This window comes from Macrosteles quadrilineatus, unplaced genomic scaffold (assembly GCF_028750875.1).
Source record: "Macrosteles quadrilineatus isolate MER2022 unplaced genomic scaffold, UCM_ALF_1.0 Scaffold_3__2_contigs__length_128488019, whole genome shotgun sequence".
Lineage (NCBI taxonomy): Eukaryota > Metazoa > Arthropoda > Insecta > Hemiptera > Cicadellidae > Macrosteles > Macrosteles quadrilineatus.
Genome location: NW_026542596.1, coordinates 59,007,195 through 59,022,849, shown reverse-complemented (window position 1 = coordinate 59,022,849; position 15,655 = coordinate 59,007,195). Strand labels below are relative to the sequence as shown.

Below are 15,655 nucleotides of genomic sequence, written 5' to 3'. Positions count from 1 at the left end.
AAATATATTATTACAAGAGTTATTTGATGTATTTTTTGTACTTTGAGAGAGTATGTCAACATTCTTTCTTTAAAGAATAAATGCGAAATATAGTTTTAATAAACACTTAAAAAAATGTGGATTGTACTCGTATTGTTTTCCTTTGAAAGCTTATGTTTTCAACACATTTTCTAATTTAGATATTACAAGTTTGTTTCGCCATTTGCATAGCCATTTTCCTAACTATGACTTTTGGATCCTATTTTATAATTTGTCCATGACATTTAAAAGCGAATACTGTATATTGTTAGACCCAGATGATTAAAACAATTATTTATTTTACTGGAAAATCATACAACTGGTAACGTTAAGTGACATAAGCTATGGCTTAATTTTAAAAGGTTTTATCATGTTAAATTAGGCAAAATATAAATTTATGTTTGTATATAGGCTACGCGTGTATTTTTAAAAAAAACTTTATTAATTTTGTGAATGATGACCTATGGCAATCTATCCTAACCTGTAAACTAATGGATTCCGAACATTAATTTTAGTCTATACCATATACAGATTTAGACAATTTACTACACCCCTTCTAGAACCATTGGCTAGTTAGTAATAATATTTATTTATTAGTAAAAAATTGTAAGGAACCAAAAGCAAAGTTGTGTACTATCTTCATCTTTCCCATAAAATTTGAAATTAGTAATGTGTTATTGTCAATTTTTTTAGTGTTGTTGTAATTTTGTAAATTCAGTTTTCAATTTTTTTATTTTTATTTCAAATGACTAACCGTAAACCTATAGCAAGGTATCTAATCAACTTCGCTCAATATGTTTTAAGTGAAAGGTTATTCCTTTCCGATTCAAGATTTTCAAATGACAGCAATTTAATATCGGATCCATCAAAACGTCATTTTTTATTTCATTACTCAAGGTGTAAGAAGATTACAGTAAAGAGTTCGTGTCCATCCTTTTATTTATTCCAATTATCTGTGGTGTAATAGTATGCATATTTTATCACCTATAATATTTATAGTGTTAGTCGTGCATTTCATCCAAAGGAATTAACTATGTTCAATTTTTATTATTATTAAATTTCAAGGTTGCATTCAGTGATTTTGTTGTTGTTTACTATTATTAATAAAACAACCAAAGCGTTCCTAAGTAAGCCTATACACAGGGTTTTAGTTTTATGAAACTGTATAGTTGTACATCCTGTTTACCAATACAGTGACTGAACTATTTTTCATAAGCGGAACAATGCCAACAGTTAAAACTACACGATATGTCAAATTAGGGTTTAAAAATACATCTGAACAAATTTCCATTTTTAAACTGTTATGAACATTACTAATTCAATTGCAAAATTCACTGTCTCAGTTAACAGAATCAACTGTGAATGTTATAGTTGACTAAAGATAATCTCATTCAGAGGTAATCGCTGGAAATGATTGCTGAACTTAACATCCCTTTGATTGGCAAACTTAGTACAGTAGTGAATTCACTTGTGGAAATCATTTGTAAATGTTAAGTGATACTCTGAATGAAATATTTATCACGCTAACAAAAACAAAATCGAACAAACATAATTAAAACACGTTACCTAAGAATTGTGAGTAGTTCATCTACAAATCTATATTGACTCCTTAAGGATACTTCATATGTTGGAAAAATAAGCCTATAAACGAGGACGCGAAGTAAATTTATCAATCATAATTTTAGGTTGGAATACAAGTTTTTGCATATTTAGGTAGAAATGCATTTTTGGTACCATTTTCCTGAAACCTTTTACCTCTATTTGTTTGAAAAGTAATTTCACCATAAGCATAACGTGACACATTAATCAGTTGCAAATAATAACCAAACTTTGATCCTCAACTTCACGTTCAAACTCATAAAACAATTAAAAAAATACAAAGAAAATCTCACAGTATGCTAGATAATTATTTAAATTACAATCTCTTTGGTATTTGAAAAAAATGTTTGAGATGGTAAATAACTCTTCAGCGGATGTTTACGCATAACTAAATTAACATTGTTCTTATGTCGGGCAAATCCAAGATGGCCATTGGCTTCCATGAACTCCCTCGGAAATCAATTCAAAACAACACGGACAATTTTTAATCTCATTGTATACAAGATATTTAAACTATAATCACTTTGAAGTTTGAAATACTATTTTTGGATGATAATTAACCCTTCAGCAGCTGTTTTAAGTTATCCAACATGGCCGCTAGCATCAAAGGACTCTGAACTACTCACCACTGAGCGGACGGCAAGTTCGAACGTGAACCATGCGTTGCAGGCGAGTTCGACATAGAAGAAGGCGTCGTGGGGATCTGTGCGCTCCTTCTCCAGGGTCCAGACGATGGTGTGGTTAGGCATCGCTATGGTGCGGTTGCGGATAGTAGGAACCCGCATGTCAGGGTGAGTTTTGAGGGCGAAGGACAAGACGGACACGCAGATGAAGAACACCGAGACTACCGCCACCACCTGTAACATGACCGGTGAAATTGGCGGGAAAATCGTCAGCTGATAATGCTTAAAAGTTTGTTTACATAAAACGCAGTAGTAATACAAATGACGCTACAATACAAAATGAAACAGAATGATGAAAGCTTCCTTGGTGCAAGAATATTAGTCGAGATCAATGAGCTAAGACCTCAAACTGAAGAAGGCGTCCGTTTATTTATTTCAATGTATGTTATTGATTCCAACGGGAAATTCTACTAATAAATTGTAAAAATATATGTGAATATAAGAGACAGCTTAAGGCGATCAGTTATAAAACTGACAGAAGGATTTATATCAAATTCTTGAAGCTCTAAAGATCGCGTGAATCTTTAAGTAATAAAACCAGTATACTAAGGCATGACTACAGGTTAACTATATAATTATATAACTAAGAAACAGAGATAGTATAACTATATAAATTTAGGTAATTAATATAGAAAGATAATTTTTGGAAATTTTAGGTACTAAACATACTTTATTAAACTCTACACTTTAACTGATAATGGATTTGCATGTATAAGTAACATAACTAATAATTTATGTCATTGTTTTGTTATAATGTTCAGTTATATATTGTATATATTTATATATATTATTATTATTATTATTATTATATATTATTATTTATATATTCATATATATAATTCATTTATATATTGTAATACTCACACACACACACATATACTTTTTACATGAGCTACAGAGTAATTGGCATGTGCTGTTTTGTAGCATTGGAAAATAAAATAAAATAAATAAACAAATCAAATAATATTTATGCTTAGTTATGATCAATGTTCGTTGTTTTATATGTGACAAACATACTAGGTAATTATTTTGTTACGGTAATTTTAGATTATCGTGGATAATAAAACAATCATTTAATAGTATAAATAAGGAAAATAAAAAGCCAAAATAGTTTTTTTGCTGAGTTTGGTGGTGTTAAGGCTATGATTGGAAGATCAGACTAAGCCAATTACTGGGGGTTATGATTAGATCTTACTCTCGTAGGACTGATGTTGCCCTGTTGTCGACATTTTGACCCACTCTGACATTTTTCTGACAGTTACAAAAACTTTTCTCTAGGTCTATTGGTATATTCAGTGGTTAATACTCACTTGATTGGTTTTGAGCATTACAAATTTACAAAATATATTTAAATGCTCCGTTTATGATTTTGAATACATTTATTGTTTAGGGAAATAATTTCTGAAGACTATCAAATTATATTATAGTTGATTTGTTTTGTATAGCTATGTTTAACAGATTTCAAAACTGTGCGTGTCGATGTGGAATTAATAGTTTCTTAACCTCTTCTTAGGGGGGGGGGGGGTCTAGTGGTAGAGCGTGTTACTTCAATGCCATAGGTCCTAGGTTCAGATCCCGCCGATCACTAATAGATTTATTCTATGTAATTATGCCATGACCCTGTATGCAAGCGTGCAATTATCTTTGAAGCTATCTTTAAATTTCGACCTTAATGTCTAGGATGTAAAAGCTTAAATTAAGGAACGGAAAGAGTTTATGAAGTATTCAATGGCTTCAGGTATGATACACATTTTTTTCATATGTATATCACACAATTACGTAATTACCAAATCATAACAACGGGACAATATTGTTGAAAGATATATTTAACTGTAAGACGTAGGTTCAAATATTTATAAATAAGAAAACATTTATTAGGTGAGGAAAACGATCTTTGTATTAGAATCCCCATAATCAGTAACAACAGATAAACATATAAAATGTTTGATATTTCAAACAGATCAAGTCTAAACACTTATACAAATGTGGTATGAAACAAACTTGTATTAAAATTGAATTGCTAACTTTATTTATATGATTGGATTAAATAAATAAGTGTCAAATCATGTCTGGCCATTTTAGACTATACGGTTACCTTCTTACCACATGTACTTACCACATGGTACATGTAATTTTGCTTATATTAGTTAATTATTTGGGGGGGGGGGGTTTAGAAATCAAACTAATACACCCATTAGGGCATTAAATCACGTAAATGGATTTCGTAAACATATTTTCCCACCAGGTTGTCTAGAATATTCTTAAAATTTTTCTCCTCTGCCGATATTGAGTGACGGAATATTTCTGCTGACAGAACAGTATTGTAAAGTATTGGTACACATTTATTGGAAATTTTCAGCTACCTTTAACCTGGCTTCCAAACATTCTTTTACTAGAAGCATGTTTTAATGTGCAGTGCTAAACTGGCTTTTAAAAATAATTTTCGTAAAAGTCCATTGATCATTACGTATGAGAAGGAAATATGGGTATCTTTTTAAATTACTAAAAGAAACACGGAGAGAAAATTTTTCCTCTGATTGCCTTACTTTTGAACTACTGTGTTCAAAAAAAGTATTCTTTTTAGCTGATATTAAACGAACATTAAATTTTGAAAATGTATGCCTTGTGGTACAGGATGCTACAACTAACGCAAAACATGGTTTCCAAATATTTAATAGATAAACCATTGTATATTTTCAAATAAAAAATAGGCAATTTAAAAATTGTCCTCATCCAAAAACCGAAATAACCCTTAATTGCCAAAGATACCTAGTATAATTTCATAAAAATAAAATCTGCCTCCCATTCATAGGAGAATATTCATCAACGGATTCCCTTAAAATACAATGAATATAATGCACGGTAAATAAGTATTGAATGTAAAAATGGTTATTTTTATCCTTCACCTTGGATGTCATGATTTTTCTACTTATCCATTGACTAAAATGCTTATAATATTGTTCTGACAAAACACTAAGCTAAATAAATGTTTTACAATGATCGTTAAAACATTAAAATTGCATACAAGTAAATCAGGGTTATAAAGCAAATATCGATTTGCCAGCAAAAGTCATCCCAGCAAGTGTATACAATACTGGAGTAAAAACTGCTTTATGTGCAATAGCTGTCAAAACGTAATTTGTATTCGATCAAAATCTGTCATTCATTTGCAAAACAAGTTCGGCGCATTTATTTGGCTGTCTTAAATCTAATTAAATGACAATCGTGACATTGGTACTTTTATAAAATAAAGGGAATTCTATTATAATTTATTATCGTTGCTTTCATTGCTAGAAGTCAATTACTCATCTTTATTGTAAAATATTTCATACATAAAATAGTAAATATATTTGAAATGTTATTGATTAATTTTTATGGACACATTAAATAAGTTAACACAACATATCTGGTTGACATTTAAAGTCTATATTAGTGTAAGATACGTTACAATAACTCAATATATGAAATAAGTAAAATGCAATTTAAATTCATCAAGTATGTGATAAAATGTTGAACTGATAAATTTTAGACTCTGGTAAGTATTTTCAGTCCAACTATAATAAAGAAATAATTGCTGGATATTTGTCTTAAAATTATTGAGTTGTTGGTACGACAAATATGTTATAGCTACTACCTGGGTAGTAGCTATAACATATTTGTCGTACCAACAACTCAATAATCTGTAATTCTCTGGAGTATAAATGTGAATAAGTACAGTACCATAATAATAATTATAATGGTACTTTACTTATTCACTATTGACTAATTATTTGAATTAATAACCAATTACTTATACATTGACTAAATATAAGTCAATTAAACATCCTGTACTATTAAACCATATACCCTCAAATGCATCCTGGTACCATCTCTTGTAGTTTGACGTGGTCTAAAAGCTATCAAGGCAGTTATACAAAGCACCATCCTATATAACCAGACTAGATGGTTAAAGCATGTACAGTTGATTGGTGTACAATTACATTATGTGTGATTGGTACTACATCATGACTACAGCATATTGGACATCAATATTTAAGGAAAAATCAAAGTTGGGAAGTTAATATTACGTCTTTGTGCTAGGAACAATTCTTGTAACTAGTTCATGATCCATGTAGAAAATTTATTTTGATGAACCCACATGATGTATGAGTAATCATGTAGTTAGTTAATGACTGTTAGTTATATCCTTCCAGGGCTGATCTGGGTTTTGATCAGGAATTGAAACATAAAGAACACCCATCTTGGCTTATTTAAGCTACAATTCTGGTTTAATGTAACTTAAATATGCAAAATTTTATTTTATAAATTACGCTGGTTGGAAATGTTATTTTAACTATCGGAGACATGTTTACACCATACCTATTTGTGCTCTAGCCAAATTTTACTTTATAGCCTTTTGTGTTTTATAATATATAAAAAGATTACATGGAAATTTTTATCGACGAAGATCTGCCAATAAAATAAATTAGGGCAATTATTTAAACAGATCACAAATATTTGTTTACAGCCTCTATTAGTTCCTAATAAACACTTAATCAGCAATTATAAGCTAAAGTTAACAGTTAGTTTCTAAAAAATGAAATCTCAGGGACATATTTGAAAAATCTCTTATAGTTAATAGCATACAGTTATCTGGAATACTACTGCAATAACTATTTTATTAAATTTTACCATTATTTTTATTTGGTATTCATCGTGAGACTTTAATTTCTTTCAATTCAGTTATATAAATGGAGCGAATGTATTAGGTTTATCCAGAAGTTGTCAGGACTGCAGTAAAATGTTAAGTAACTTTAGATTCAATGGAATGAAGTTATTAAACTCATTCCATTCCAAGAATAACTTTCTTTTCAGCCCAAGGTGTCGAAGACAAGTTAAATGTCTTGCTGATTGTTGTTCATTCCAAATATTAATGTTATAGATATTAATATATCAATGCGAGTTAGTCAACCTAAGTTTGAAAGATATCGTATGACGATATCAATATAAAGAAACGAATATTTTCACTTTAGCTTTTAGTGTGGTTGTTGTTGTTGTTCATATATGAAAATTTTTTCGTTTTTAATTTTTTTTACTAATGTATTCACTAATAAATACAACAATATACAAAATAGACGATAACATGTTATTTTTTGTTATAAGAACATATTATGTTCATGTTATTTAGTAAATCTAAAACATATCCTTAATCGAACAAATGTTAAAATAAAAGTTGTGAACTTCAAACAATCTTACAAAACCGAAAAGACAGTTTACGTTATAAATAGCTTGTAGCTTATCACGCAATTTATTAAATAGTGTTTCAAGAATGCTGCAGCACTGTTCCAACTGAATGTTTCGTTATCTTAACACAGTTTAAAATGCTGACTCATAAAAGCGGTAGATTTGACGTTTGAAACAGTTATTGGATTCTAGCAGAAAGGCTACTATACTTGACTGTACTTGAAGTGAAGTTCATCTCACTGGAAAGACGTTTCGACATACTCTTAAACTTGACTGTACAACACATTTGCTGCAACATGTTATGCAATATTATATAGTTTATATGGAATGTCTTAAAAACATTTTATCAAATGGTGCTGCCCTAGTGCACACGTAGCTTTTGTAGTGAATATTATTTTTCCAACCACAAAAATCGGAATTAGATCTAAGGATTGGCATTAATTGTTGTACGATAAGCATTTTAAATGATCTATCACGTGTGATAATGAGCTAGGAAAAATAACATTGCTCCTAAAAATAAAACGTATTTTTAATGATTTTGTGTAGTAAATTGTAAAAAAAATATATTTTAATAAACATATAACTGTTCTTTTGTTTTTAAGTGACTCGTCGGCTTCTAAATCAATTAAGTTGGTCTGGTTTGTATTAAATGTATCAGATCTTCCGGGATAGGTTTTGTTGAGTGTCAGTAAATATATTATTCAATCTAGCAGAGTACAAAACTATTTTCTTTGGTAGAATCTTAGGTATGCATTATTTTAAATTTCGTCACAGTATATTCGTGAAAATAATTCAGTTAAGTTTTTATCGTACCCTACCCCAGTTTTCTCGTGAATTCACGTAGGATGATTACACCAAAACAGTTAATATTAACGAGTATCATAATAGTAGCTCGTAAAACAATTTAAACAGTTTAAATGATTTATTTACATGTATTATGCTCTTATGGTCAATATTTGATGAACTTGATTGAATTTGGCTGTACAGGTATCGAGCGGATTTTTTTTTTTTAAAAGGAACAAGGAAGACAAATACTAAAGCTATCTCTAGGATTCCTAGTAGGATATAGTGTAAGTTGTTTGTGAGGAGTTAACCGATACATTGTGGTTGCACAAGTTGTTAGAAGGGTTGAGGTTGTAACAGTAGTAACTTAGTGTTGTGGAGTAAAGTCTTAAAGTAATCATTAAACTTTACCACTGTTGCTTAAAATTACATCGTTCACTTACTCAGGTAGTAAACTGCTATAAATGGCTTTTTTATTGTTCTATCCACCAAATAGTATCTATAATTTTGGAGGAGCGAGCTGGTGTAATGGTTAGAGTGCGGAACTTTGGTCACTGAGGTCCCGGGTTCAAATCCCGCCAAATCACCAATGGATTTCATCTAATTGCTAATGCCGTAACCCCTAGTTCTAGCCTGAAGTAATGTGAAAAACAATTTCGGGCATCCTAAGACAAAATACCCCCGCCGCAGCAAACCTGCAGACTAAGCGAATTTCCATTAACCTGATTGGATTTACACTAAAATGCCTCCATAAAAATAGCACATTTATTTCCTATTTAAATAGAATTAGTTTAACGAGTACTTAGGTTTGCTGCAACAGGGAGGGTAAAAAAGATTTTTTTTTATAAAATGATAATAGTTTAGTAAGAAATAAAAGTATTTTCCAAAATCGATCAAAATATGTTCATAAACAAGCAAACTACCACAGTTGACTTATTCTCCATAAGAATAACATGGGAATTTTAAAATTACAATTTTTTTGAATTTTCTCCGTAACAATTAGGCGCATAATAACGCTTCAATATACTAAATTATTCGTTTTTTTAAGCTCTACAAAATGGTTTGAAAAGAAATTTAGAAATTTTGTGTTTTTAGGGTCAAAAATGGGAAAAACCTATTTTTACCCCATAAAATCCCCCATAAACCCCCGTTCCCATAGTCCGATCATGCTGGTTCGCGAACTCATTCAAGTTTATCCCGCCTTACACCTTCAAACCAAATTTTATCAAAATCGGACAAAAATTACTCAAGTCGTGCGGATGGACATATATATATATAGTACCTGGAGACCGAGCTTTGCTCGGGGAAAATCATTCCCCCACTCTGCGAAGCCAGCCTTTACTACTTCCTTCACCATTTCCTACGTCATTGTTTCCCTCCCTTCTCATAGCATTTAAGTATTAGAGATGCATTAATATAACTGACACAAACGGTTCCTACACTCTGCGATGCTAAACTTTACTACTTCCTACGTCGTGGCGATGTTGTCATCTCTTTCCATTGCATTTTAGTATTTTAAATACATTAATCTAATTGCCAACAACATTTCCCACACTCCGCACTGCTAGCATTTACTAATTCCCATGTCTTGGACATCTTTCCATCCCATCTCATAGCATTTCAGTATTTCACTTTCAGATACAGAAATCGAACTGTTACAATTGGTTTCCAGTTCCCAGACTCCACAGTGCTCGCCTTTACTACTTCATTCACCTCTTCCTACGTCACGGACCTGTTTCCCTCCCTTCCCATTGCATTTTAAGATTGCAGATACCTTAATTTAATATCCTTATAAACAGTTCCCACACTCCGGACTGCTCGCCTTGACTACTTCCTTTACCTCTTCCTACGTTTCGGACCTGTTTTCCTACCTTCCCATAGCATTTTAAGATTGTAGATACCTTAATCTAATCGTCGTTAACAGTTCCCACACTCCGGACTACTCGCCTTTACTACTTCCTTCGCCACTTCCTACGCCGCGGACCTATTTCCCTCCCTTCCCATAGCATTTTAGGATAACAGATACCTTAATCTAATCGTCATTAATAGTTCCCACACTCTGGACTACTCGCCTTTACTACTTCCTTCACCACTTCCTTCGCCGTGGACCTGTTTTCCTCCCTTCCCATAGCATTTTAGGATTGTAGATACCTTAATCTAATCGTCATAAACATTTCCCACACTCCGGACTACTTACCTTTACTACTTCCTTCACCATTTCCTACGTCGCGGATCTGTTTCCCTCCCTTCCCATAACATTTTAGGATTGTAGATACCTTAATCTAATAGTCATAAACAGTTACCACACTCCGGACTAATATTTACCACAAAACTAATAACGACAATTAAACGAAATAATCTGCTTGGAATAATTCAGTAAGGCCACCAGAAATTATGCGAATCGGTGTATTGTTAATCAACGCTTAATGGTATTCATCGGACTCCTTTTCTTTTGTACTGTCTTTTGTAAATAGGCCATATGTGCATGCGCAAGCTGAGGTGCCCGTGGGTACAGAACGTCACGTTATGTCTTAAAATGTAAACAAAATGACAATAATGGCGGAATGTTTTCTCATAAGGCCCATGTTAAATTTTCAAAAGTTTGTACTCATATTATGGCGAAAATAGATTTTTCCTGGCTATACAACTGGTCTAGAACTTATTTTTGACACAGAACTTAGTTATTCCGTAAATATAAACGTTTTTGTTAGAGCCGATTCCCAGATCGAGTTGACAAGTATTCAAACTTTACTCGTATTATATATAGGATATATATATATATATATATATATATATATATATATATAGATATATAAAAATTTGAACGAATGGTGTTTTTGGCATCAAAATGAAAAAGTAAATCGGTCCCGGGCTTAGGTCTTACCATGAGACCTACGGTAATAGCTACTTCCCTATAGGGAAATTCGCTAAAATGGTCTACATAATTCTAGTTATAGTAAAAGAGGTTAGGCTAACGTTATTGGAAAATAGATCTAGGTAAATGGTAATGAATTGCTCTTGTAAATACAATTAAAAAACATCATAAAATGTATTTTATTAAATTTAGTGGAAAGAACCACGTTTAAATAGGAGAAATACCTGAAATGAGGTCTAGAGATGTTCACTAAATATGATTGTTTTAATTTAACATAAATAAAAATGATCCACTTTTGTTGGAAAAGCCTAAAAGAATCCTCTTATTTATTTTTATCTTCTTAGTAACCAAAAACATCTGTCAGCCGATGAATCTGTCAGCCCACTACAAAATTTATTGTTTTGGACCAGGTTGAGCACATTTTAAGGTCAAGTGAGTATTGAGATATCAAACGTTTGTACTAAGGATTTAATTATTATTACTTTGTAGTACAACTAGTAACAATAATTACACAATTAGTACAACAATTAGTAAAATTAATTATAAATAACAAAGTCCTCAATTAAAAGTTTCTTTGGTTTTTTTTTTATTTTCATCGTAAAAGTATGATCTAGTAACAAAGTTTGTACTTATTTTTACAAGAAAGATAAATTTGAACTTAATACACAGTTCCCAGAGAAAGAACATAAACACCACTTAAATAAATCAAGAAAATTAAATAGTACTTATATTTTAAGAACTTAAATCTTTTTTAGCCTAACTTACTTCAAAGTTTTAGCAGCTTACTGACGATAGGAGTTTTACTTCGTAAACTAGAAACATCTTCTCGACATGTTCTCGCCCGTGCAAAGATCTTTAGTAGAATAAATCATGAGTTGGTTATTGCATATTCATGCAATTTATACTTCAAACAGCAGATCAGAGCAACAAGAAATATATAAACTGTTACGTAAATAATACGGGGTGGTCATAAATTATTGGACAAATTTTAAGATTATATAAACAAATAACCAAGCAACTTAGAAACATGGAAATTGTTTCATTGAATAGCAAATTTAAAACAGTTTTATACAGCAACTGCAAAACAATAATTATATAAATTTCAGTAATTGTAAAAAGTGGTTGTAAAAAATGTGCAAAAATCACTCAAACAGTGAACGTAAGTTGTTTTTGTTATGACTTGTGTTGTGGCCTAGTCAGCATAGATAGCATGGCATAGTTAGTATAGCAAAACCAACAATGGACCCTTCTACACCAGCTGTGTATGACATTTGGTAATCAAACCTTGAACTGAATCAAGTAACAAAACTACTAGTGTGCAATAAAAAGCCAGCTGTGTATGACATTTGGTAATCAAACCTTGAACCGAATCAAGTAACAAAACTACTAGTGTGCAATAAAAAGCAACGTCTTTGGTTTCATGAAAGCAAATCTGTAATAACTGTTCAAAGAAGGCTTCGTTTAGAGTGTATGTGGCCGTAATTCTCTGTGTAGAAATTCTATAAAATGGTGGTACAGACAATTAAAACGACTGGAAAGTGTCCAAAATATAGTTTAAAGGGTCATCACCTCAGATGAACATAACTTACAATAACAGTTTAGGTGATTTTTATGGTCTTTTTATAACTACTTTTCATAATTGCTGACATTTTTATAATTTTTTTTTTTTTTTTTGCAGTTACTGTATAAAACTGTTTTAAATTTGCTATTTAATGAAACAATTCCCATGTTTCTAGGTTGCTTGGTTATTTATTTATTTTATCTTAATGTGTACAATAATTTATGACCACCCTGTATAACTTTTCATCATATTATTTGTTATCGTTTCTTTGTACGTTGAATTTGTAATTGTAAATTATTGTTAGGCATCATTTAAATAAATTAATAATGGTTTTAAAATTTCGTTATTTCATTAATTTAATTTACATATGTACACCACAAATATCAATTGAAACCACAGCAAGCTGTCATTAAAATTACTCCTACTCGTCAAGAAGGTGATAACTAACAACCCATGTACATCAATATTTTTTCGTGTCAGGTATTTTTTTCTTTAGTTTGACTATTGTTTTTTGTGTTTTAGGAACGATAACAATACATATCAGTATTTTAATTTTAAACAACTTTTAATCTGATGAGTGTAAATCCCTGGATATAATGGTGTTTGGCCCATATCACAATTCAATCTACATGTTGTCCCTAGGGTGTAAGATTGGCAACAGGGGTTTCGGTGTGTTAATGACCTCTCTTAGAAGTTATGAGTAGCGATTTTTAGTTATTAAAACACTGTCGTATGTATGTAAAGAAGTGTACGGACTCGCGTAAATAGTGTTAACGACACTCGTAGAAACTCGTGTCATTAACACTATCTTTACACAATCGTTGCGTAAACTACGATAAAATCTAAGAAAAACGCCAATTTTAGCCAATGTAGAGCAAACGTAAATGTAGTTTGGTCAAACCATATAAAATAAAAACTGAAACAAAATATAATAATTTCACTGCGAACGATGTATTTCTTTAAGGAAATATTGTTGTATACTTAAACATCAATGTTTAAGAATTTTTTTGTATTTTTAGTACAATTTAAATGCAGACTATTTCATGATGGGTAGCCTCTGGACCATACAGCAACAATAATAATGGTTTAATTTACCTCTGTCAATATGGTCCTTGCGTAGTTTGTCACTACTGCAGTTTCGTGCTCGTGGAGCACATCATCAGGTGAAGGTCACAAAAAGTTAAAACATTTTCCTTACGTGAAGGTCGTCAATTTAACACACCGAAAAAAACACATAACACACGAACGGTACGAAAAAACATTTGAACTTGGCCAATACATTAAAGACGTTACACACGGGGTCCGGCGCCGGTAGAAGGCAAGTCATGACTGGCGTGTGTTGTAGTCGGTAGCCCCTCCGTCCTCACTTCTCTTATCAGAACCTTTTCTTTGGTCTTGTTCCAGGATGTGAATGGCGCTATTATAAATAATGTTTGACTGGAATGAGAGTTGTTCGTTTAAAATATGGTTTGGATGTACTTTAGCTGCTCGGTAAATCTCAAGTTCTTCGATGGTGTCCATGTATTTACTTTTATGACAAGTATGCATTACTTCTAAATTTGTTTGTATATCTGTATAACTATGGTTTAAATCAATGATATGGTGGGCAAAAGCTGATTTGGAGTTCTTTCTTGGTAAATGTTCCTTAAATCTAGTTGCAAAAGAGCGTGATGTTTGCCCAATATAAAAACTGGGGCAATCATTACATGTTATTTCATACACTCCAGTGTTGTTTAATTTGTCGCTATTGTCAGTTTGTCTTTCTTTTAAATTACTGGACAGTTTGTTTGTGGTTTTGTAAGCAACTGTGATATTTTTTTGCTAATTCTTTTTTGAGAACATTATTAAGTACGATGCCATATTCTGCACTAACATATTTTTTGGGTTCTTTTGTATGTATCTGATTATCCTTTTTATTGTTTCTTTGTTTCCTAATCAGTTTGTCGATCAGGGCACTCTCATATCCGTTGGATACTGCGATGTATTTTAATATGTCTATTTCATTGTTGTAATTTTCTGGGCTTAGTGGTATGGAAAGCAGTCTATGGACATAGCTATTGTAGGCAGATAATTTATAATTATGGGGATGATGCGAAGTTGAATGAATTGTCTGGTCAGTGGTTGTAGGTTTCCGGTAAATTTGGTTTTTATATTTTTTGAAGACTATTTGTTTTTAGCGAATTTGCCTATAGGGAAGTACCTATTACCGTAGGTGGCACAGTAAGACTTAGGCCCGGGACCGATTTACTTCTTCATTTTGATGTTCTCAGAGGCCAAAAACACCAATCGTTCAAATTTATATATATATATATATATATATATATATATATATATATATATGTCCGTGACCGCGATAACTTGAGTAATTTTTGTCAGATTTTGATGAAATTTGGTTTAAAGGTGTAAAGCGGGAATAAACTTGAATGAGTTCGCGAACCAGCATGATCGGACCATGGAAACGGGGTTTTACGGGAGTTTTTATGGGGTAAAAAATGGGTTTTCTCATTTTTGACCATCAAAAAACAAAATTACCCAATTTCTCTCTAGACCTTTTTAAAGAACAAATAATTTTGTATATCAAAGTGTTTTTGTACGATTATTGGTAACGGAGAAAAAAATTTAAAATTCCCATGTTATTCTTATGGAGAATATTGTAAACTGTTGTATTTTGCTTGTTTATGGATATATTTTGATCAAACTTTGGCAAATTTATTTATTTTACACAAGGCTATTAATATTTTACAAAAAAATACACTTTATTAGTTTCCCGGTAGCAGCAAACCTAGGTACTCATTAAACCTACTGTTATTTATATAAATTTAGTTGAAAATAAAATTCAGATAAATGGAAATTCGTTTAGTCGGCAGGTTTGCTGCGGCGGGGGTATTGTAGTCCCACGAGGGTAAAACCTAA

General features: G+C 31.6%; 1 protein-coding gene across 1 annotated transcript in view; it reads right to left on the bottom strand.

Annotated features, from left to right (window-relative positions):
- LOC128990453 (potassium voltage-gated channel protein Shaw-like) overlaps positions 1 to 15,655 on the bottom strand; it is a 268,138-nt gene that overhangs the window by 60,961 nt on the left and 191,522 nt on the right. Inside the window, exon 5 of the mRNA XM_054412819.1 lies at positions 2,244 to 2,474. Within this exon, the coding sequence (XP_054268794.1) occupies positions 2,244 to 2,474 (231 nt within the window). The remainder of the gene's footprint in view (positions 1 to 2,243; positions 2,475 to 15,655) is intronic.